Genomic DNA, 23,263 nt, shown 5'->3' with positions numbered 1-23,263 from the left:
AAAGGGGGATCACTTTAGGCTGTGTCATTAGAAATAGTACTAACATGTTCACAGAGAAGTAGGCTGTAAATTAGAAGTCCATGACCTAGAAGAAATTCTCCTTTACCCTTGTTTTAGGTACAATGCCCAGATGAAGCTTTTCATCCACAAGGGAGGCAGCAGCTTCGGAAAGGTATCCCTGGTTAGGAACCAAGCAGCCTCTGCCGAAGCAGCAAGGGCAGCAGACCTTATGAACATATTTGGTCCATTTTGGATTCAGTTGACCATAAGGCTCTTCCGATTTGGGTTTAAATACACCAATAATTTTCTATAGGGAAACAAATATAGAAATTTTATTAGACTTTTAACAGATAGAGATAATAATCCATAAACTACATTCTGATAAATCTTTTGTACTTTTTCCCACCACAGATTTGGACATAAACCTTAAATATTAAAGAGATTTAGTTCCAATCATATTTTTATATTCATTCTCATTCAACAGTCTAAAATCGATAATCATTTGGGCTAGTGATTTTCAAACTGTGTTCTGAGAAACCCTAGGGGAAGGTGAGAAGGGAGGTGAGGGCAGGGCTCTAAGAACTCATGCCACTTAACCAGTGAGGCTCTGATTCCACCTGTTTTATATTACTGGACTTCCAAGCTATGAGAGGATTCTACTGATTTTAAAATGTGTGAAAACCACTATTCTAGGTCAAACAGTATTATTCTTCAGTATTTATCCAAATTACATGTTTGTTTATTGTCTACAAGAGCAGGAACTTTCTTAGGACTGTATCCCAAGTACTCAGAACAGTACCTGACACATGGCAGGCATTCAAGCATTTGTTGAATGAATAAATCCAATGACATAAAGTGGTCTCTATACAAAGATAATGAAAAAGATAAAATACAAAGGTAATGACAGGATATAGTTAACACCTACCAGTATGTTGTCCGATTCTCTTACCTTAATCTTTCCATTATTTTTTTATGAACCCATTTAAAATAAATTCTCTCCTCTTAAAGAACTTTTTCCTCATGGATGTCTAAAAGTCTATAATCTTTACTACTGCTCTGATAAAATATATTCATATTAAATTTAGGGGCTGAATTATCCTTAGATAAGAAATAAAAATCTTATTATAATTTTGAGTATATAATTGCTTTATAAATACAATAATGTCTGAGCCACTAGTAAAAAAGTTAACAAGAACAAATTGAGAAATCAAACTCAGAATAAACGTTGAGATTGACATTACCTACATATATGCTTAAACCTCAAAAAAGACTATGTTTTAATATGCAACTTCAATCTTTAGAAAAAATATCTGGATGAAATTATAATTTTTCTTCCTCTTGAAAAAGATACTGCTGGCTATGCATTATTCAGAAAGCTTTCAGAAGTGATAACATCGATTTCTGAAAAATTCTAGACTAAGTGGAACAAAATCCCATATCAGCTTCTCTTTCCTGCCCTAGAATTCTACTTTGGTTCATTTCACTTTGTCACATTCCAGCGCCTGCAAACTTCAGACTTCCCAGGCTCCTTCTCTGATATAATGCAGGAAAAAAAAATTTTCTAGGGTAAAATATACCTTTGAAAAAAATCAAGCACTTTGGAAATGACATTAAACAGGTTTTGAAAGTTTAAACTTCTACTTTCCTTGGCTAATATGGTTATAGACTACTGTAAGGTAAGGACTTATGAATATAAACTCAATAAATCTATAGCTAAATATGAGTATTCAATAATTCAAGTGGTTGAAACCAAATATTAAAATAATAGAACAGTAAACTATGACTTCAAATAAATAGCTCTATTTCTAAATAGTAGAGTGCTTTCGTAAAAAAAAAACAACAAAACAAAACAAAATTGACCTTTATTTCTGAAAAGAGGGTGCAATCAGATTTATTAGGAAAATATCTTCAGAAACTCACAATGACTTCACATTTAAACTAGTGATTTCCAAAATTTGTGTTATATATAGTAGGTCTATGAAATTCTCACCCTTTTAGGATCCTTCACAAAGTAACTTCCACTTGAACCTTGAGAGATTCTTTCTGGAAAAACTCCAAATTCTATTGCCTGCTCCGCTTTCAATACAACATCAGCAAATTCTGGATCATCCAAGAATGTATTCAACTCTGAAGAACCAACAATTATTGCAGTAAGAAAATCAATGTTGGTGATGGAAAGAGAACTGACTCTGGGTGGTGAACACACAATGTGAGATATAGATGATGTAATACAAAATTGTACACCTGAAATCTATGTAACTTTACTAACAATTGTTGCCCCAATAAACTTTAATTAAGAAAATCAATGTTAATATAGTACATGAAGAAGAAAACCCAGCTATGAGAATGCTCATGATATGGACCTGTAATAATGGATTATGTCAATACCATTAGAACATGAAGGTACAGAAAATTGTAATCAAGTACTGTTACGGGCTGCTTTGATCCTTTTCGCCCCATTAATCCCACTTGTCTTTGAGATTCAAGTAATGACACATGGAAAACAAGACCCCTATTTGTTGGAAAAAATCACGTTACTGCCTCACAGTACTTTGAACTGCTCTCCAGCAGTGATTTCTGTCCTCCATCCTCCCTCAGCTCCAACTGCATACACGTAGTCATACCTCAGATGTGTCGTTACCAATACGTGCAACTTCTCCATACTTTCCATTTCAAGCAATTTCTATCCCTAGTTCACTCTCTGGCAACCTGAACCCCAAAATCCTTCCATCCCACTAGGAACTACAAAGCATTGACCTACTATGTTGTCACTGACCTTCACCCCCTTTGTGTCCTTACTTCCCTCTTTGATGAGCTTAAATTATGACCAATCATCATATAATAAGTCTCTTCCTCTCTCTCCACATCATGGTCACCTTGAAAAATCTCAATCCTGGTTAAATCCAACTGTCTGCTGACTATGCCTGTACAGACAGCTGAAATGACAAGAGAAACACACACGCACACAATGCCTGGTCTCACTTTAAATCCATTACCACAAACTTCAGGTGGGCCCTTCATGCTGCCCAAGGAAGCATACTGTATTTCCCCGGACAATCAGCTCTAATGCGTCTTTTGGAGCAAAAATTAATATAAGACCCGGACTCATATAATAATTGCATAATAATAATAAGACTAGGCCTTATATTATAGTAAAATAAGACCGGGTCTTAAATTAATTTTTGCTCCAAAAGTCGCACTAGAGATGATTGTCCGGCTAGGTCTTATTTTCGAGGAAACACGGTACTACATTCCTGTTATGGACGGAATGTTTGTGCTCCCCTAAAACATGTTGAAGCCCTAATCCCCAACATGATCATACTGGGAGATGGGTCTTTCAGAGGTAATTTGGTTTAGCTGCGGTCATGAGGCTAGGGCCCTGTAAGGAGATTAGTGCCCAGAGCTAGCTAGCTAGCTCGCACTCTCTCTATTTCTCTCTCTCTCCCTCTGCCATGAGAGGACACAATGAGAAGGCGGCCATTTGCAAGTCAGGGAGAGAGCCCTCACCAGAACCTGACTATGTTGGCTCCCTGGTCTTGGACTTCCCAGCCTCCAGAACTGAGAGAGGTAACTGTCTGTTGTTTCAGCCACCCCGTCTACGGTATTTTGTTATGGTGACCTGCACTAAGGCAACTCCCCTGGTACACAGACTCTCCTGCTCTTCTGGACAACTATCTCACACCCTCACCTCTCCTCAAATTCCCAGCACCTCCTCTCTCTCAGCAGATGATCTAGCTTCCTATTTCACTATGAGAAGCAATCAGGAGAAAACTATCATTATCCCTCAGCACCGTATCTACCCACCCACACCCTCTCCCTTCTGTCTGTTACCACAGTTCTGTTCAAGTTCTATGACCAACTCTTCCATTCTGTGTACTAGACCCTATCTCAGGGGCTGCTCCAGGATATTTCTTCAGCAATTTATCCCTGCATCAAAATTTCCCTCTCTATTGCATTCTCTTACCCTCCACATCCAATCCAACAGCAAGTTATACAGCATTGCCTTAAATAAATATCCAGAATCCACCATCTCTCACCATCTTCATCCCTTCCCTGCAAATTAGGTCACTATCGGCTCTCACCTAGGACATTACAAGTCTATCTGATCTCCCTCTTTCATCTGTGCCCTCTCTATACTCAACAGAGAGGCTATAGTAATCCTTTTAAAATAAATCAGATTAACACTCCTTTGTACAAAACAGACCAATGGCTTCCTGTCTCAAAGAAAAAGTCCAGGTCCTTATAATTAGCCCCAAGACACTATCCAATCTCCTCTAACCTCCAATTTGCTTTTTTTGTTTAGCACTTATCACCTAACGTATAACTTATTTAGTGAGCTCCCGGAAGACAAGGATTTCTCTCACCACTGTATGCCCAGAACTTTTACAGTTCCTGGAACATAACAGGCACTCAATAAACTCTTGCTGACTGAATTAATAATTAATAATTTAAAGTGAAAGACAAGCCAAAATTACTCTGGAAGGCATTTAAATACTACATGCACTCAATATTATAAAAATCCAAAACAAACTTTCCTTACTTAAAAATTTGCCTTAATTCAGACAGAAACAAAACTGCTGTTTACTAATTTTAAGTCTGTGCTAAGAAATACTACAGAAAGTGCTACTGGGCATATTTAACCTACTTAAAAGAATAAATAATCCTAGTATTTTAATCAAGTCTATACAATTGATATGTTAATTCCAAATCATTTTTTAAACTATTTTTTTAATTGAGGAACAGTGCATTTCTCCAGGGCCCATCAGCTCCAAGTGGTTGTCCTTCAATCTAGTTGTGGAGGGCGCAGCTCAGCTCTAAGTCCAGTCGCCATTTTTCAATATTTAGTTGCAGGGGCGCAGCCACCATCCCATGTGGGAATTGAACCGGCAACCTTGTTGAGAGCCCGCGCTCTAACCATAGAGCCATCCGGCCGCCCCTATGGCACCTCAATGGCAGCTCTTCAATCTAGTTGTGGAGGATGCAGCTCACTGACCCACGTGGGAATCGAACCAGCAACCCTGTTGTTAAGAGCTTGCACACTAACCAACTGAGCCATCCGGCTGCCCCCAAAATCATTCTTAACTATCCCATGAAAATCCTTAAGAATGGAGGGAGAAATTTTGTCTTTCTTGTTTATTGTGTATGTGTATCCCTAGCACCTAAGAGAGTGGTACTTAATAAATATTGAATTGAATAAATATATTATTTATGTGCTAGAATGTGCCAGTAATCATTATCATTAGTCAAATGATATTTCTTCTAGGTCAGAGCTCTTAATAATAAGAAACAACTTGAAAAGTTATGGATTTCAACCTTGCTTCCAGTCTAGTGTACTTTCCATAGTACATTACCAGCAGGCGGTCTTTGGGCCAATGTTTAAACATTTTCAAAGACAGATCACTCCTTTCTTCATGCTATTGTTTGCTTGAAAACATATATAAACTTTTTCCTTTACCAGAAGTATGTCTCCTGTAGTGTCACCCAATGTCCTAGACATCTCATCTGGAACAAAACTCTACCTACTCCTTTCTTCCCAGGGATGGTCCTTCAAATAGCTGAATATCATTTCATGATCCCCCAAGTCTCTTTATTCTGCGTCTCCTTCCATACGGAAGTGTTTTCAGGCTTTTCAGGACCTGAGTTGCCCTCTCATTTCATGCCTCAGTTTTTCAATGTTACTTCCTTAAAATATGGTCTCCAGAATAGAGCAACTCATTGCAGACAATAAAGACATCGCTCAGTCTTGACACTACACCAAAATAAGAAGCACTTCAGTATTTTATCAGTTGTTTAAGAATCCTTTTCATATTTCTAATTCATACTGAAATGCCTAAACTCTTGGACTCTCCCATCTTGTACTTGAGCATTTTTTTGGGAAACTATGTGCAGCCTTTGACGTTATTTCTATTAAATGCTATCAAATTGCTTTATGGGTGAAGCTTTATGAAATCTTCATAGAACCTGCCTATGTTGCTCTCATGCGGCCATGATTATACTCTGAATACTTAATAATTCAGTTTCAGCCAAAAGCAGATCAACAGAATCATTCCTATCAAATCAGCCAGCATGTTCTCAATCCTTTTTTTAACTTATCCCTTGTTGAGCAACTCTTTTGGATAAATGAGATAATCTCCCCCCATGAAAATGGGCATTCTTTGAGATGGCCTGGATTTATCACACAATCAAGAAAGGGATTTAAAAGACAACTGGTCCTACTATCTAATTAATGCCAGAAGCAAAGGGTACATATCAACTATTTTAAAATCAAAGTAATTGTATTTTAGTAGATAATTTTTCTTTAACTGACTCATAACTCACATTCTACAACTTTCTTCATTTTACTTAGATGTACATTTGGCAATGAGTTTAACTTGGGGACACCCCCAAAAGGTACACTGCTTCAAGCTATATATACTATGGAGATTTGGTTTGAAAATTGACTGTCACTGTTTGGTTTGATTTTTTAAATAGCTGAGGGACATGGTCAGTTACATTTTCAATTTTTTCAGTTAAAATGACTAACACCCCTTTTAAGCAATAAAAATGGGGTTTATTTTGTCTCAAAGAATATTTAAATTTTCTAAGAAGAATCTCAATTCTCCCTCTGTGTACTCCCTTTGAGTCTCCTCTAAGAAGACTCAGTAGATTTCTAGTGAAGTTCTAGTTCTGCTCAAGCTTCTCACTTTTCACAAGACATGGAGCCTACCTTCGAACCTTTGCCCCTGCTATTCTCAGGCAGATGCCGAGCTGCCTTCCCAGCGCTAATCCTAAATTCATTCTTTGACTCCATCTGATCACCTGCAAAGCTATCAAACAAAATGATATGGGTTCCAGGAGGGCAGAGATCTTTGTTTAGTTCTCTGATATATCCCAAGTGCCTAAAACAGTGCCTGGCACATAGGAGACCCTGAAGAAATTTGAGTTAACAAACTATCCCCTGAATCACACTTAAAGGTTATCACTGGTCCTTAAATAAGTAGAAATTGAAAATGGAATAAGAGAACCCACAGTATAAACTTTTATATTAGGTTGGTGCAAAAGTAATTGCGGTTTTTGCAATTATTTTTAAATCTTTTAAACTGCAATTACTTTTGCACCAACCTAACAGTATTATGTAAGTATGCATGGTAACTTAACAAGTTCTCATTTTAAATAAATAAATCAAATGAACTCTTCCTCACTTTAGGGTTGGGACTATAGCTTACCCACTAAACAGAACATTTTCTAAAAAAGTAGCTGGCTCACAAGTTTGGTGATTTGAACCCTGCGTCAGTGCTATTCATCCTACGAGTCTCAAATTCGATGGCACTTGCTCTGCTAAGTCTTCCGTGACCCCTAAATCTAGGGCATGGTTCAATGGAACCCTCAGCCTGCCCCATCCAAGTAGCCGTTTCATCTGTTAGAACTGTTTTAACTGACCGACTCCTCCATTAGGCTACAAAGTTACGTGGGCACAAGGCTGGCCTGGACATTCATTTCATATCTGGTCACCACTGTTTCCCCAAGGCCTCCATTTCCATTGGCACCCAGCAGGCGCTCAAACATTTCATGAATGCTGTATCGCTGCAATAAATGGAAAATAGAGAATAGGTGGATTCTAATTAGTGGTTGAGGAATAATCTCTGACACATCGCTGCTTACTACCTTTCAAAAGCTCAGTTATAGAGGATCGTCAGACACGTTAGGACATCTACTCTTCTAACACCTTCCTCTAAATCAAGGCAGATTAGCAGCATTTGAATCTAGACCCACCAATACTGATAGCGCCACCCATTAGAATTACTGCTATTGAAGTGGGCTTCTGGGAAGTTAGATGAATACTACAGTCACTTTTACTACAAAAATATTCTTTAGCATATAGTCTCCCCTCCAAGAGAACACGTAACAGGTTATCCTTTGTTAGTTCTGTTTTGGTTCAAATAACCAGTTTGTTTTAACTTTATGGACAATAATTGTGTTTCTCTCAAGTTGACTGCTCAATAATCTTAAAAATCAAGTATGTGGGCTGCCTGCATCAAGTATCTGACGTGCACTTTGTGTACTTATTCCAGCCTCCTAACATAAATCTTATGTTATCTCATTATCCTTATTTCCCATTCTCATCTTTCCTCCTTACTTTTAAATGATTTTATTTTGTTCCTACATTTTATAAGCCACCATTAATTACTAAATGGCTTACAAATATACACTTCCTTTTACTTTGGTAGCTCTTTGTGAATTCTAACACTGTTCTCTAATTGTTAGGCTCTCCAACAAATGTGATTTAAGTGCTCCTGGTTTGTATTAACTGGGACCTTGGAGAAGTCACTTCACCTCTTTATGCTTCCTTAAAATGAAAATAAAAAATAGTACTCACTTCACAAGGTTGGTTATGATTAATATATGTGAAACGCATAGAACTATGCCCTGCATGTACTGTTACATAGGTATTAGCTATCGCCATTTTTATTACTCACCAATTCACTAATTAAAATGACAATAAAAACAAGGAATGCCACTAATCCTTATACTTTGACATTGATCCAACACCACTGTGTTTATGCTGGTTCTAGACTTTGTCAAATGCCTTGTTCAAGATCACAGACACGACATTCTTCCACTGGCTAAAGTACACAAATAACAAACAAAATAGTCACAAACGATGTTAATGTTAAACTAAAGGCAAGAACTTCTTGGAACCAGAGAGGTGGCTTCATGGAAATTGGATGTAAAGGACAAAGGAAGTTAATGGGCTCACTGAAAATAAACTTAAAAATCTAGTTACACAGTCATAAACTTTTTAAGAGACTGGTTTGAAATTTTTAACATAGTTTTTACAATTCAAAGCTATTTTTAAATCCATTAAAAATGAGATCTCTATAATAAATAACCAAAGGTAACCATTATTTTATAACACTTGGGGATCTGCAGAAAAATGGAAAAAGCGCAGCACATGAAGAAAGAACTAGGTTCAGTCCTGGCTTTGTCACTTTCTGGACAGGTAGTTAACTTTGGCTGATCTCTGAAATTCTGTAACTACTCGTCATTACAGTTTTATCCATTTTCAATCCTCACAAGGATGAGGGTAACAACTAACTTGCTATGCTGTTGTGAGAATCAATGAAATACACACACAAAGATCTTCAACTATAAACTGTGATATAAGGTATTACCATTAAAAAAGGCAGGAATTCTCTTTAATAATGCATTTGTATTTTGAGTACTATATCCCCCGTTTTATTTTTTCTAGCCTTATCTGTTTACAAAACCTCACTTTCACAGAAATGCACTCTCAAGTTTTAAAATATAGCTACACAGGTAACTCTGGGGTAGAAAAAGGCAAGCTAGCCACTTGGATCTTAGCCTTTTCACAAACTGGATTCTAGGTAATATCGTACAAATTATCAGCGTAGCTAGGTGAATGTGGGTCCGTTTGTGATCTGGTTCCAACTTCTTGTTTGTCCTGTTAAATGTACTGTCAATGCATCCATTAGCTAACATAGTAATGGCAGTTGACCTGCATAGCTGATGGGTTTGCAAAAGCTTTATTTGTGAAACCCTTGAATTGAAAAATCCGCTTTCCTTAGGCCTCTCTGATTTATCTACTCTAGAATGTTTGTAAGTTTAACTGCAACTTGAATAATCTATCTAAATATTCTATCTAAAATTATTTAAACTACGGAAGACCCATTAATTAGTGTATTAGTAGCAGCACATGTAATATCCAGTATTAATGAAAACTACCTTGTCTGTGGCTTTTCTTTGAGCTGTAACATATGGAGAGATCTTTCAGGCATACTGCACACACCATCTCATTTAAACCATCCTAACCACCAGCAAACTTTAATCACAATTTTACTAACTAGCCTGTCTCATCTCTAGCTAGGACGCTTACAGGTCTACTCTATTTTACTATCAAATTAGCCTAACTCCACTCGACAAGCCAAAACACTCGCTTTTTTTAAAACAAATATCCATGCTTACAGTAGCATGCCTCAATTTTACTTTCAATATCATTTCAATTACCCTCTCTTTCACCTGAGGCTATCAGTCCGCTTAATAATTAAAGTGTCTTGTTTTTTTCTTTTTTAAAGTGTAAGAGTAGAAATGAGTCAAGCAAAAAAAAAAAAAAAAAAAAACTTTACGAGAGATAACGGGTACAGAAATTCAACTGCCTCTGCCTCCTCTGGCTAACGTCACAATAACAACATTTAATAGCATTAGTTTTTGAAACGTGTCCCAGTGGCAGCTGGATATTCTTGCTGTATATCTTGCAAATTCACAACTCGGGGAACTTTGCTAGTTCAGGGTTCTTAATCCAAAACTCAAGTCCAAACTTGAGCAAACAGCTTACGTCATTTTACAGTGTTAAGTTTTCTTCGGTGTCTGATTCCAAAAGTTTAGGCTCACTCTTTAGGGAGGCCTCAAGGATCAGTCTAATGACAACCATAGGCCTTAGGTGCAGTAAGTCTACCGCTCCTGGAAAAGGTGCGAGCAAACGGGAGAGCAGGAGAGAAAGGCAAGGTGTTTGACCAGCGGCTGGCCCCTAGGCCTGTGCTCCGGACGGGATGCCTGGCGAACTGCCTTTCCTACTAGGCAAGTGCTAGTGAGAGACAGAGGGAGCCGGGGACAGGGCGGGCGCCCGGAGCGGGAACCCGGGGAGCGGCGTGAATCGGGGGCTGAGCGCCGGCAGCGGCGACAGGCGCCCTGGGAGGCCCGCGGGAGAAGGGAAGAGCCGGGTCGCACCTGAACACGTGGGGCGGTCCCAGTCCAAGTCGGTGGGCGAGCTCCGGAGGAACCTCACGCCCCGGGAAGGGCTGCGGGGCGCGTCCCTGGGCGGGAGCAGCAGTTCCTTGTCGCCGGCCTCGCCCGGAGAGCCCGCACCCTCCTCCCCGGCAGCCTCCACCAGCCTCACGGCGGTCCCCGGGGCGCCCTTCCGCGGCTGGGCCCAGGCGATCCGCGGCAGCAGCGGCTCCCGCTCCTCATCCTCCTCCTCGTCCAGGCTCCCGCCCCCCGTGGCCGCCCGCCGCCCGGGTTCGGAGGATTCCGCCATGACCTCCTTCTCTGCCTTCCGCGCTGACACAGCTCAGAGAAGCAAGGTGCCCGGGTCTGGCCTCGGCATCGCGGGGGACCGGAGCCGCTGGATCCGGCCGAGGCCACCTCACACACGGGCTGGTCCGCTCCACGCCCGCCCAGTGGTTGCCCCGCCCCACTTTTGGCCGCGACCCACCTCACACCGCCGAGCGCCTGCGCAGAAAGGGCCCTGGCGGCAGTGGGCGGGGCGCGGGCTGGGCGTGGGGCTGTCACCTGCCTCGAGCACCCGGAAGCTGCGAGGGGTAGGGGTGGGGGGCGGTGTTGCTCCTACTGGAACGCAGGGGTCAAAGTTTAACTTAACCTCCAGAGTGCGCCTCTTCATCCTGTTAGCCTCTCTCTCTCAACCGCAGAATTCTCACACTTTACCACAGTTTGTACCTATATATTTTTTTGTATGACTATTTAACATTTATTTCCCACTCTATAAGTTCAGGAGAGCAGGGATCACGTCTTTTGTTCAGACATTCCTGATATTGGTAGTTTTTATTTCCTTTTTTTCTGACTAATCTAGCTAGAAGTTTATCAAATTTTTTAATTTTATCAAAATCTATCTCTTGATTACATTGATTTTGTTTTCTAGTTCACTGACTTTTGCTCTTTATTATTTCCTTCATCCAATTAATTGGGATATGATTTCCTCTTTTTTTAATAGTTGCTTAGAGTAGCTTGGATTATTAATTCTGGACCTCTATTTTTAATTTTTTAATATAAACTTTGTTTTTAAATAAAGCTATGCATTTCCCTCTAAGCACTGCTTTATCTGCATTCCACAATATTTGATATTTTATTATTTCATTTTCATTCCGTTCAAAATAGTTTTTTATTTACCTTATAATTTCTTTTGACTCACTTCTTTGAAGTATGTTAAGTTCCAAATATTTGGGGGCCTTCCTAGATATTATTGGTTTCTAATTTAATTCTGTTGTGGCCAGAGAAGATACACTAAGATTTCAACCTTTTGAAAGCTATTGAGACTTATTTCATAACCCAGCATATTATTTACCTCGGTGTGTGCTTTAAATTCCATGTGTGCTTTTAAAGAAAGGTGTATTCTGCAGATAAATGGTTCTGTAATTATCAGGTGTTTCTATAAATATCAATTCAGTTAAGTGTTGATAATGTTGTTCAGATCACCTATATCCTTAGGGATTTTTAAATTTAGTTCTGTTGTTCACTGAGAGAAGGGTACTATAACTATGATTGTGGCTTTGTCTGCTCTCCTTTTAGTTTGGTGAGTTTTTGCTTTACGTATTTTGAAGTTATTAGGTGCATACACAGAATTTTTATATCTTCCTGATGATTTGACCCTTTCTTTTCTCTTTTCTCCTCTCTCTCTCTCTCTCTCTCTCTCTCTCTCTCTCTCTCTCTCTCTCTCTCTCTTTCCTACTTATCAACTGTCTCTCCTTATCTCTCTTAATACTCCAGGCTTGCAGTCTATATTGTCTGATATTAATGTAACCACTCCACCTTTCTTAGGTTTACTGCTCACCTGGTAAATCTTTTTCCACCTTCTCCCTTTCAATCTATTTGTGACTTTATATTTAATATGTATGTATCTCTTGTAGATAGCTTATAGTTGGTTTTTAATTTAAAAAAAAATTAAGTCTGATAATTTCTGCCTTTTAATTGTAGTTTTTAGTCTATTTACATTTAATATAATATTAATGTGGTTGGATTTAGATCTATCATTTTGCCATTTGTATTCTATTTGTTTCACCTTCTTTTTGTTCTTCTTTTCTTCTTTTCCTACTTTCTTTAAAGTTAATCAATATCTCTTCATATTTCATCTTAATTCCTCTATTGATCTTCTGTTAAAACTCTTTACATTATTTTTTACTGCTTACGCTGGTATTTACTGCATATCCTTAAATTATCTCAATGTTCTCAGACCTCATGTTGTACTACCTAACATAAAATGTAAGAATCTTGCAAAAGTGTAGTCCTATTTATCCCTCATCCTTTATGTTATTGTTGTAATATATATTAGACCGACATATATTTAAATACATTGAATACATTTTCTCCCAAACAATTACATGCCTTTAAAAGAAATTAAGAAAATAATGTATAGTCTTCTATATTTACCCACACATTTACCATTTCCAGTGCTTCTTAATCCTTCCTGTAGATCTAAGTTTCTATCAAAGTAGTATCATTTCCCTTCTCTCTGAAGAATTTTATAAAGCATTTCTGTAACGCAGATCTGCTGGTGATAAATTCTAAGTTTACGTTTATCTGAAATTATCTTTATTTCATCATTATTTTCAAGGGATATTTTCTCTGGATATAGAATTCTGGATTGATGTTAACCCCCTGCCCCACTCCAAGTTCAACTCTAAAAATGTAATTCTGCTATTCTCCAGCCTTCATCGTTTCTGAATCATATCCCTTCACCCACCCACCCAATTTGTATTGTCATTTTCTCTAGTTCCCTTTAAGATTTTTTCTTTAACTTTGGTTTTCAATAGTTTGATCATGATATTCTTGGTATGAATTTCTTTATATATATCCAGTTTGAGTTTTGCTTGGCTCCTAGAATCTGTAAATTTATGTCGTCCACCAAATTTGGGTAAATCTCAGCCATTATTTTTCAAACATTTTTTTCTGTCCCATTCTCTCTTTCCTTTCCTTCTGGGGTTCCTATTACATGTGTATTTGACTCCTTGATATTATCCTGAAGGTCAGTGTGAATCTGTTCATTTTTTCCAATAGATTTTCTCTGTTTTTCATATTGGATAATTTCTCTTGTTTTTAAATTTGCCAACCCTTCAGCCATTTCCAATTAGCTATTAAACCCATCCAATGGATCTTTTATTTCAAATGTTGTACTTTTCAGTTTTAGAATTTCTATTTGGTTCTTTTTCTTTTTTCTTTTTTAGAGTTTCTCCATCTCTGTTATTTTCCATCTGTTAGTTCATTATGACTTTATTTTTTAAGTACTTGAATATATGTATAATAACTGTTTTAATGTCTTTGCTAATTTTTACATCTGAGTCATTTGGGAGTCAGTTTCTATTGACTACTTTTTTTCTGGACCATGAGTCAAACTTTCCTGTTCCTTTATATATCTGTCAATTTTTATTGAATACTGTATATTGTTGATAATATATTGTGGAGCCTATAGAGTCTGTTGTCTTCCTCTGATGAGTGTTGAAGTGTTCTGGTAGATAGTTAATTCAATGAGAGTCAAATTCCACCTGAAACTTCTGATCATTTCTTTCGGCTGTTGGTTTTTGCTGGGCTCTTTGGCGTATCCTCCAGGCACATAGATTTCAGGAATCCACCAAAGATTTGGGCAGAGTGTATGTGTAGATTTTGAAACTCTCTCCCTCCTTTTCAGGATTTCCCTCTTCAATTTCTAGCTGCTTTGGAAGCCCCAGAAATCATCCTTTAATTCCTTAAACCATTAAGACTGTGGCTTCCTTATTGAGTTCTAGCTGCCTTTCACAGTGCAAACTGAGTAGTGCTCTCAGATGAGAAAAAGTATGAGCATGAATCACACTCATTATATTTCAATTCTTTGAAGAGTGTCCATCCCTTCAATTACTGCCAGCCTACGTTTGATTACTTCTAGTGCCTTCATACATCACTTACCGATGGGGATATGTTCTGAGAAATGCATCATTAGGCGATTTTATCATTGTGTGAACCCCAGAGAGTGCATTTACACAAACCTAGATGGCATAGCCTATTACACTCCTAAGCTATATGGTATATAGACTATTGCTCCTAGACTATAAACCTGTACAGCATGTTACGGTACTGTATAATATAGGCAATTGTAATGCATTGTACTATGATGTTACAACAGCTATGACATCACTAGGTGATTGGAATTTGTCAGCTCCATTATAATGTTATGGGACCACTGTTATATATGTGGTCCATCATTGACCAAAATGTCATTATGTGGCACATGACTGTAATTGTTCTTATATTTTATCCAAAGTTTATAATTTTATCCAGAAAAGGGTTAGTCTAATATAAATTCCTATGGTGTATTTTATTGGAAATGTATCTTTTGGTGAGACGAGTGGTGCTCTATTTTTTGTCAGTACTTCACATGTTAGTAGAGGAATACTACTGATTGCTAGATAAGACAGGATTCATCATCAGTTCTATTTGTAGTTTATGTTTTTATAGACATGAAGAGTGAGAAAATCTGTCCAAATAAATATGTGAAGATGGAAAACATCTTGTAATAGCAGTATCAAATCGTTGTTCTCCTTCCAAGGTATATGCTAAAAATCACATGGTACTCTATCACCAAAAATATTTTTTGTGATCTGTCATCAGGTACCTCATTTAGGTTCTCCTTTCTCAGTTTCTGGGAAGTATACCAAAAAGGCTTTTAAAAGACATTAAAATTTTAATTGTATATAACTTTTATTTCAAGGCACCTTATTTTTTAAACTCAGAGTTAAGAAAATAAAGATATTAACATTTCCACAACTTTTTGCCAATATATTATGTATTAAAATGCTTTAAGTATCTTTTTAAACACTTTAGAACTACAGATTTCTCTCATTCAATGTATGTACACATATAATTTAAAAGTTAATTGGCGAAGCCAGCTTTCATTATCAAATCAACCAGCCCAAACAGACTTTTTTCAATTCACATCAACATGTTAAAATACCCCGTGTCAGCATCTCAGTTTTGAATTCTAAGGCTCTGCTGCCTTCAGTATTTCTCACAGATACTTTCTTTACTTTGTTCCCATGGAATATTCCCTAAGGGGGTCCATTCTTTGATATTAGTGTTTAGAAGAGACAAAATCTTTTAACTTAAATGTGTCATCTCTCTACAACTTCACTCTACAATACCTATGTATACAGAACATTCTAACACAGGCCTAAATGTACCATGTCCAATATCACCATCACCTTTAATAAGAAAAGACATGAAGCACTGCTGATACTTTATGAGGCCTCTGTTAAAGGCGGCTTTGCCAACACCTGTATTTCAAATTCAATCTTTGTGGGAAGACTCAGGTTCTTTTATACCTGGGAGCAAGGAGCCACTAGAAGACTCAGGATAGGCATTCCAATACCAACTGGTGTACTATAATTCAGTTTTGGCACTAACCATCAGAGTTAGCACAGATCCCACAAGTTAAGGGATCAGTCTTCCATAAGACTGCCATCACTTCAGATGCCAGCCACACTTTGCAGGTCCCCAGGCCACCCCCATTTATGACCAACTGGCTACAAATTTGGGGGCTCTGTGACCTTCTCAGGTTCTATAATTTACTAGAAAAACTCACATAACTCAGCAAAGATTTCAAAGTTCTTGCCCTCAGGGAGATCATGATGAGATGGAACTTACAGATAAATGAATAGGCAATTACAATACAGTATGCTGAGAGCTGTGTGGAGGAAGTACAGGCTTCTATGAAAGCAAATAAGAGGGGCCAAGATTAGGAAAGGGGAGAGGCTTGGCTGATGTAAAATCTCACCCAAAATTTCTGGTACAAGGAAAGTTTCGCAGGACAGATGACATTTGGGTGGAGACTTGAGCGATGAGAAAGAACGGTTCATAGAAAGAATGAAGGAAAGGGTAATCCTGGCAGGGGGGCAGGTTGAGCAAAGGCTCCGAGAAGTGCTTGGTGTGCATTAGGCACTGGAGATCTTTGGGGAGCAGAGTGGCGGCGTGGAGGTGGTGAGAGGGGGAAGCAAGACACGAGGTCCTGAAGGTGGTCCAGGGCCTCACTGTGCTGCCTTTCAGTACAAATCTCATGCCAAAATGTTCAGCCCTCGGGCTGAAGGTCTTGATCACCTCATCCTTCTCTGTCTAGATGCCAGAGGGTGGATCATGACACAAAATGAGCTTAGAGATTTAGGAGACTTTCGGGTCTGGGCTGTATGGGTTAGAGTTCAGATTTAATTGGAAATTTGAGTCCAAAGCCTTCCCCAAAGGATCAGAACTTTTGTTTAAAGAGACATTTTAAACAAATGTTTGATTCCTCTAATAAATGAACTCAACATATAACCGTATAACACTGTTGAAGGTTAGTCTCAATCTTAGATGCATATACTTGCACTGAATGTTTTTGGAAATATACACGGAAGAGTGATAACTGGTTGCCTTTGGAGAGGGAATGGGAGAGTAGAGACTGAGGTGGGCACGAGATCTGCTTTCTCTCTATACAAGTGGCAGGACGATGGGGTGTCTTATTGGTCCTGGTTGAGCTCCATCAGCAATCCTGCTCCCCCCAAGACACCCCAAATGAATATATGCTGTAAGTAGAAAACCATGCTTACTAAGCAAACTCAGACTCAAGAAGGTTTCCTACCTCCTCTGTTCATTCATTCATCAAATGAATTGTGCCAGGTGCTATTCTAGTGCTGGGGAGAAAGTGTAAGGGTGACAGTAGACTTTCAAGGATTTAACAATCTAGCTTTTTTACTGAATCATAGTTTGATTTAATTTATTTTGTAGTTTATTATTTTTTTCCTATTCTTTATTTCTTTCCCTCACTGATGATTTAATTGCTCTGCTTTCCCAAGGCTACATGCATACCTCATTAATCTTGTTAATCAACAGAACACTAACTTGCAAGAAACTGAGTCAGCCCTCAGCCATCAGGATACTGGGAACAAGGCTGCAATTCTGGATGGTGATTTTCTGTCAGATGACGTATCAATCACCCCTAAGACCGGGTTCGAGATAACCATCGCAGAACAAACCAGACCCCTGGAGAGTCACATGACTAACTCCCCAGGCCCCAGGAGAGTCACATGACTAACTCCCCCTTTCCTTTGTTCTGTTTCTTCTTGTGTATGTATATAAAAACTTCTGACCATTCTAGGAACGAGGAAATGGCCTTTGGACAGGCGTCCGCTGTCCTCCCAGTATGCTAGCATTTTGAACAAATCTGCTTTTTTTTTCTACCAACCTTGTTTCTTGATTATTGATTTGTGAGCGATGAGCAGCTGAAACTTAAACCATTAAAAAAAAGAGTAAACACATCTCTTTTCTCATGAGTCTTCCATTCTCATGGGGGAGACGAACAACAACAAGTAACTAATAGCACATTAGAATGTAAAATGATGACAAATGCTATGAAAAAGAATAATGCAGGGTGAGTACTAAATGATGGTGGTGTGGGTGGGTGCACACTCTTTTATAGAATGGGTGGGCACTCTTTTATATAAGGTGGTTTTAGTAGGTTGAATAGTGGTTCCCCCAAAAGTTATGTCCATGTCAAATTCCCAGAACCTGTGGATACTATCTTATTTGGAAAAACGATCTCTGCAGATGTAATTTAGTGAAGGATCTTGCGATGAGATCATCTCAGATTATCTTGGCTGGTGCTAAATCCAATGACAAGTGTCCTTAGCAAAGAAAGGCAGAGAGAAGTTTTGAGACAAAGAGGAGAGGATACACAGGGAGGCAGATGTGACGATGAGGCACACGTTAGAGTGATTTGGCCACAAGCCGAGGAAGCCAAGGAATGCCAATAGCCACAAGAAACAAATAATTGTCAAACACTCAATGCAAGAATTGACAGAATTGAGGGTAAAAGTGATGGCTATTATGTTACTACTTGGGAGAAGAATGTTCCAAATACATGGCTACCTCTAAATCCCTTCTATATGGAAATTGTGAAGCTTCTATTTCTGCATACATTTTTTAGCTGTTGGACTTTTTTTTTAAATACATTAAAAATGATTTTTAGCACATTACAAGATTTTTATAACAATGAAAAAAAGGAACAAGAACTATCTGACTTAGGTGAAAGTCTTAATCAAAGGTGGTTGATATTTAAGGTTATGACTCAAGTGACATGCAATCCGTAAGCACGGAAAACAGAGAGAACACTAGCCTTTGAGTCAGTCTGACACTAGCCACTCGGTTGAAGATCTGTCTTGGCTTTGTTCAGCGAGCTGCAGTGGGCTTCTGCTTCACAGACTCTTCTTACCTTGAGAAAGCACAGAGATCCTTTAGATGAGACCCCCAATCTTTGTATTCTGTTCCATTTCAACGTTTACATGTATATGTTGTGATTTGAATACAGACATATTTAGGAACAACTTAATTCCCACTTTCCTGTCATCCCCAAAATTTATCTTATACTAATGCTGGATCTGGCTTTCAGCAGAATCTGTTCTCAAAAATTTACATGCAAATAAAATGCTTGTGAAACAAACACTTGCTTTAGTGCAGTAATAATGAAGGCTACAGTTTATTGAGAGCCAGATGCTGTTCCATGTGCTTTGAGTTTATTAGCATATACACCTTCACAACAACCCACTGAGACAGGGGTTCTTATTAGCCTCTCTTTGCACTCGGGGAAACTAAGGCATACAAAAGTTAAATAACTTTTCCCAGATCACCCAGATGCAGTAAGTGGCAGAGTTAGTGTTGGGACGCAGGTGGTCTGGCTCCAACCTCTTGGCCATTCTATTCTGCGGCCTCTCTTGGGAAACCCACGGAAGGTTCTTTCTAAATCACAATTCTGATCATTGTCACTAACTTCTAATGTTAGTCGTTTGCTCACCAAAAAAACAAAAACCTGAAAATTGACTGTGGCATGTAATTCCTCTCACAGACTGGGCTCTAACCTCTGACATAAACCTTGTTTCTCAGCATCCCAGCGGCAGCCACCTTGTCCCCACTCCTAGAACCAGTTATGTCATGCCTCTGTGTCTTTAGTGTTGTCAGGATATCCTTATCCTCTTCTTGACTTGAGCAACATCGATCTGGCCTCTAAATCCTAGTTTGATGTCAAATTGCAACTGTCCCCAGTTTCCTAATTAGAGATCATCATGTCTCTGTCCTGTTTCCTCCCCAAATCCTTGCTCTGACCTTTGATGGAGCCCTCTCTTGCTGAAGTTTATTTCTCTATTCAAAAATGTGATGAAACTGTGAGCTCCTGGAAAGAGAGATGTGAAGCTCTCGCCTCTGTATTTCTCTCTCACTCCCTCCAGTTCCTAGGAGAGTGACTAGAATATAGTATGCGCTTAACAAAAGTTTTATGAATTAATGAAAAAAAATGAATGAATAATATTATATTTAAAGGAGTTCTGTAAATACATTTTGCAGTGAGAACCATTAACCCCCAAATTCTCTTTGGTAGTATTTGCTCCCCAAATATCACCAAGACAACCTATGTCAGAGGTCCCCAAGAGCATGCCTTGGTTTGATGATTCACTAGGAGGACCCACAGAACTCGACATAGAGTCGTATTCACAGCTATGATTTATTGTAGTGGAAAGACACAAAGCAGAATCAGCAAAGGGAAAAGACAGATAGATAAAGTCGGGAGGAAACTGGGCACTCGTTTCCAAAAGCCCTCTCCCAGTGGAGTCACACAGCATGCTTCGACTCTTTATTATAACTTAAAGTTAACTGACTGTAGATGTTAACCACGTCTCCAAAATACCCTCACGGCAACACCAAATTACAATTTGATTGAGTAAACGGGCACAATAATTTAACCACGTAGACACGTACCACTATCCATCACACGGACCATTTTGTTCCTTCTCCCGTCTAGCTAGGAAGCACCTACCCCTCATCCAGGTCTCAATGTCCCCAGGAAGGTTTCTGTGATGGCCTCCTTCTCCAATTGGATTAGGTGCCTCTCCTTGTTACCTCCAAATGAAACTCTCTAAACATAGTACTAACACTATACAATTTTATAATGACCTGTTTACCTGTTTACTAACTAGAACATAAGCCTGAATAGCAAACACTGAGCTGAGGTCCTGTTACACACATCGGCTAGCACAGACCCTGCCACGTAGCAGGCACTCAATAGTTTCCAAGTGAGTGCATCTCGCCCAACTCCACGTTACTGTTGAAGTAATAGGTTTAGAGATAATAAGCCCCTTACTTACGATTACCACACCCGTTAGCGGCAGAGCTGGATTAGAACTCACGGCTCCTGCCTGAAACCTCAGGTTCCTCTCCATTTGCTACTCCTCTTTGAGCAGGAAGGTTCAGATCCACCAGATGTGGTGAGGTTTAGTTTTTAGAATATGTGTGTTCAGTACTTTTGCATTAAAAAAGAGAGGCAGACTCAGGTTCCTGCAATAGGGTTTTGTGATTTTTTAAAAAGACACATGATGATGGGAAGCTCACGTGACAGGAACTGCCGTCTTGCAGAGCCGGTGGGAAACCCGACCAGGAACTGGGTTCTCTCCTTGCTCCTCAGCAGCCCGTGGTCACCAGTGGTCACCAATACCCTGCCATCCTGCTGACTCAGCTCTGCCCTATCTCTTCTGCTCTTTTTCTCCTGCTGCTGTGCACCAATAGCTCCTCGTCAGTTCATGCCTTCCTGACTGCTTCTGGGTAATATGGGCTCACGCATGCCTTCTCTTTGAAAGTTTTCAGTGTCTCTTCCTGCCACCCAGCTGACACTTCATATTTTCCAAATCTAATTTCTGATTAAGGCAGCTGGTTGGCTTCTTTTGCTATAATCTTTCTTGTTTGGATAGGGCTTCTCGTCCCTGTTTTTTTGTTTTGTTTTTTTTTTGCTGTTGTTTGTTTTGTTTTTACTTTGTTTTGTTTTTTAGTAAACTTTATTTTTTTGGAGCAGTTTTAGGTTCACAGCAAAACTGATCAGAAGGTACGGAGATTTGTCATTTACCATTGGTGCCCACACACGGACCCCCAATATCGAGATCCTGCACCAGTGGGGTCCATTTGTTACAATCCATGAACCTACATTGACACATCATTATCGCCCAGAGTCCACAGTTTACATTAGGGTCACTCTTGGTGTTGTACATTCTGTGAGCTTGGGTAAATGCATAACGACGTGAATCCCTAATTATGGTAGCATACACAATATTTTCACTGCCCTAAAAATCCTCCATGCTCTGCCTATTCATCCCTTCTTCCTTTCTAACCCCTGGCAACCACTGATCCTTTTACTGCCTTCATAGTTTTGCCTTTTCCAGAATGTCATATAGTTGGAATCACACAGTATGTAGTTTTTTCCGATTTCATGCCTTCACAGATTAGCCAATGAACTGGCTGCTTTTAGGTCTAATTGGCTGTGATGGAGGGAGTCAGGAGGCAGTCAAATCACATGGAATAGAACATTCCAGAGACTGGGAGAGGCATTTATTTTCTTTTCCGGTGACTGAGATTGAGGCAGGTACCATCATTGACCTGTCCAACATGCAGAAAAAAAGATGACCAGAAGTTTTGGATAACAGTCCAAAGTGTTATCTCATGTCAAGATATATTCGTATTTTAAACAGGCTCATGCTCCCTCATTGGTGACATATGGTGGCTCTAGATTTTCCTTTTCAGGTTAAAAGGCTGGGAGTAAAACATGCTGGGGTTGGTGTGAAGAAAATGGGAAAAAATATAACAGAAGGGAGTAAAATAACCCTGAGATTATAACAGTATTTGACTTGGACAATAACAAGTGAATTTAAATGAAGCTAGATCTCAAAGTGATTGCTATGAAAACAGACAACTAAGTTTTATTTTTCTTCCTTCCTTTTTTAAAAAAAGATTTTAATGTAATCTGGTAGTGTAGAAGAAAATAACTCAATGTTCTGGAAATAAATTTCCCAGAGGAGGCTATTACAGCAGCCTTCTTGTTTCCTGTCATACTCTGAATCAGTTACAAGGACAAACTCTATTTGTTTGGGTACATTAATTTTGCTCAATGGCCTTTCTATCAAATGAGCATCAAATTGATGGGACCGGACCTCAGCAAAGAAGAAGTTCCAATTTTCTCTGGATGGATTGTTCTGGATGTGCAGTGGAAAATTATTATTAATAGCAATTCATGTTTACTATCCAGTGAGCACGAGAGAAAGATGAAATTTAGAAATGCAGCTGTATCCAACTAAGCACTGGGCATCATAGGACAAATTACTAGGGAGCGACGACCCCAATCTTTGGCTCCTGTGTAGCCAGTCTATTTGGGCCACATTTGATGTGTTGGAGCATAGGTTTTCTCTGTGCCTTGTTTCAGGAACTTCAGGGAAGCAAGATGGATTTTTGATATGACCTAGTCCTTTGAGTTGTGTTCTTGCAGGTACCACATGGTGTTTATGCCCTGCATGTATCCATCTGCATATTTACTTCAGTCATTCAACTGGGCACGTGGAAAGGATCTGAACAGACATGTTCCCTTCCCTCATGGAGTGATTCTATCTGGTTCTTAGGTCTTCCTGATTCTGACTCTGCCTTCAAAGGTCAAACCAAAACAGAGGCACAT

At 39.1% G+C, this 23,263-nt stretch overlaps 1 protein-coding gene and 1 long non-coding RNA gene across 3 annotated transcripts in view; both read right to left on the bottom strand.

Annotated features, from left to right (window-relative positions):
* Window positions 1-11,176, bottom strand: part of PI4K2B (phosphatidylinositol 4-kinase type 2 beta) — a 28,716-nt gene extending 17,540 nt beyond the window's left edge. The window contains exons 1-3 of one of the 2 annotated variants that reach the window (XM_019743894.2): window positions 10,726-11,176; window positions 1,991-2,127; window positions 107-307 (exon numbers count right to left, since the gene is read on the bottom strand). In XM_019743894.2, coding sequence (XP_019599453.2) covers window positions 107-307; window positions 1,991-2,127; window positions 10,726-11,032 — 645 coding nt within the window. In that variant the 5' untranslated portion in view covers window positions 11,033-11,176. The remainder of the gene's footprint in view (window positions 1-106; window positions 308-1,990; window positions 2,128-10,725) is intronic. The other variant, XM_019743895.2, reaches the window with a different exon arrangement.
* Window positions 11,177-17,036: 5,860 nt separating this feature from the next.
* The window catches only part of LOC109453846 (uncharacterized), a 47,423-nt gene continuing 41,196 nt past the window's right edge, over window positions 17,037-23,263 (bottom strand). Inside the window, exon 4 of the long non-coding RNA XR_012492793.1 lies at window positions 17,037-18,997. This is a non-coding gene — a long non-coding RNA (uncharacterized LOC109453846). The remainder of the gene's footprint in view (window positions 18,998-23,263) is intronic.

The sequence above is a fragment of the Rhinolophus sinicus genome, linkage group LG02 (genome assembly GCF_036562045.2).
Source record: "Rhinolophus sinicus isolate RSC01 linkage group LG02, ASM3656204v1, whole genome shotgun sequence".
Classification (NCBI taxonomy): domain Eukaryota; kingdom Metazoa; phylum Chordata; class Mammalia; order Chiroptera; family Rhinolophidae; genus Rhinolophus; species Rhinolophus sinicus.
Note: the sequence above shows the minus strand (reverse complement) of the source record. Positions and strands in the feature narration are given on the sequence as shown.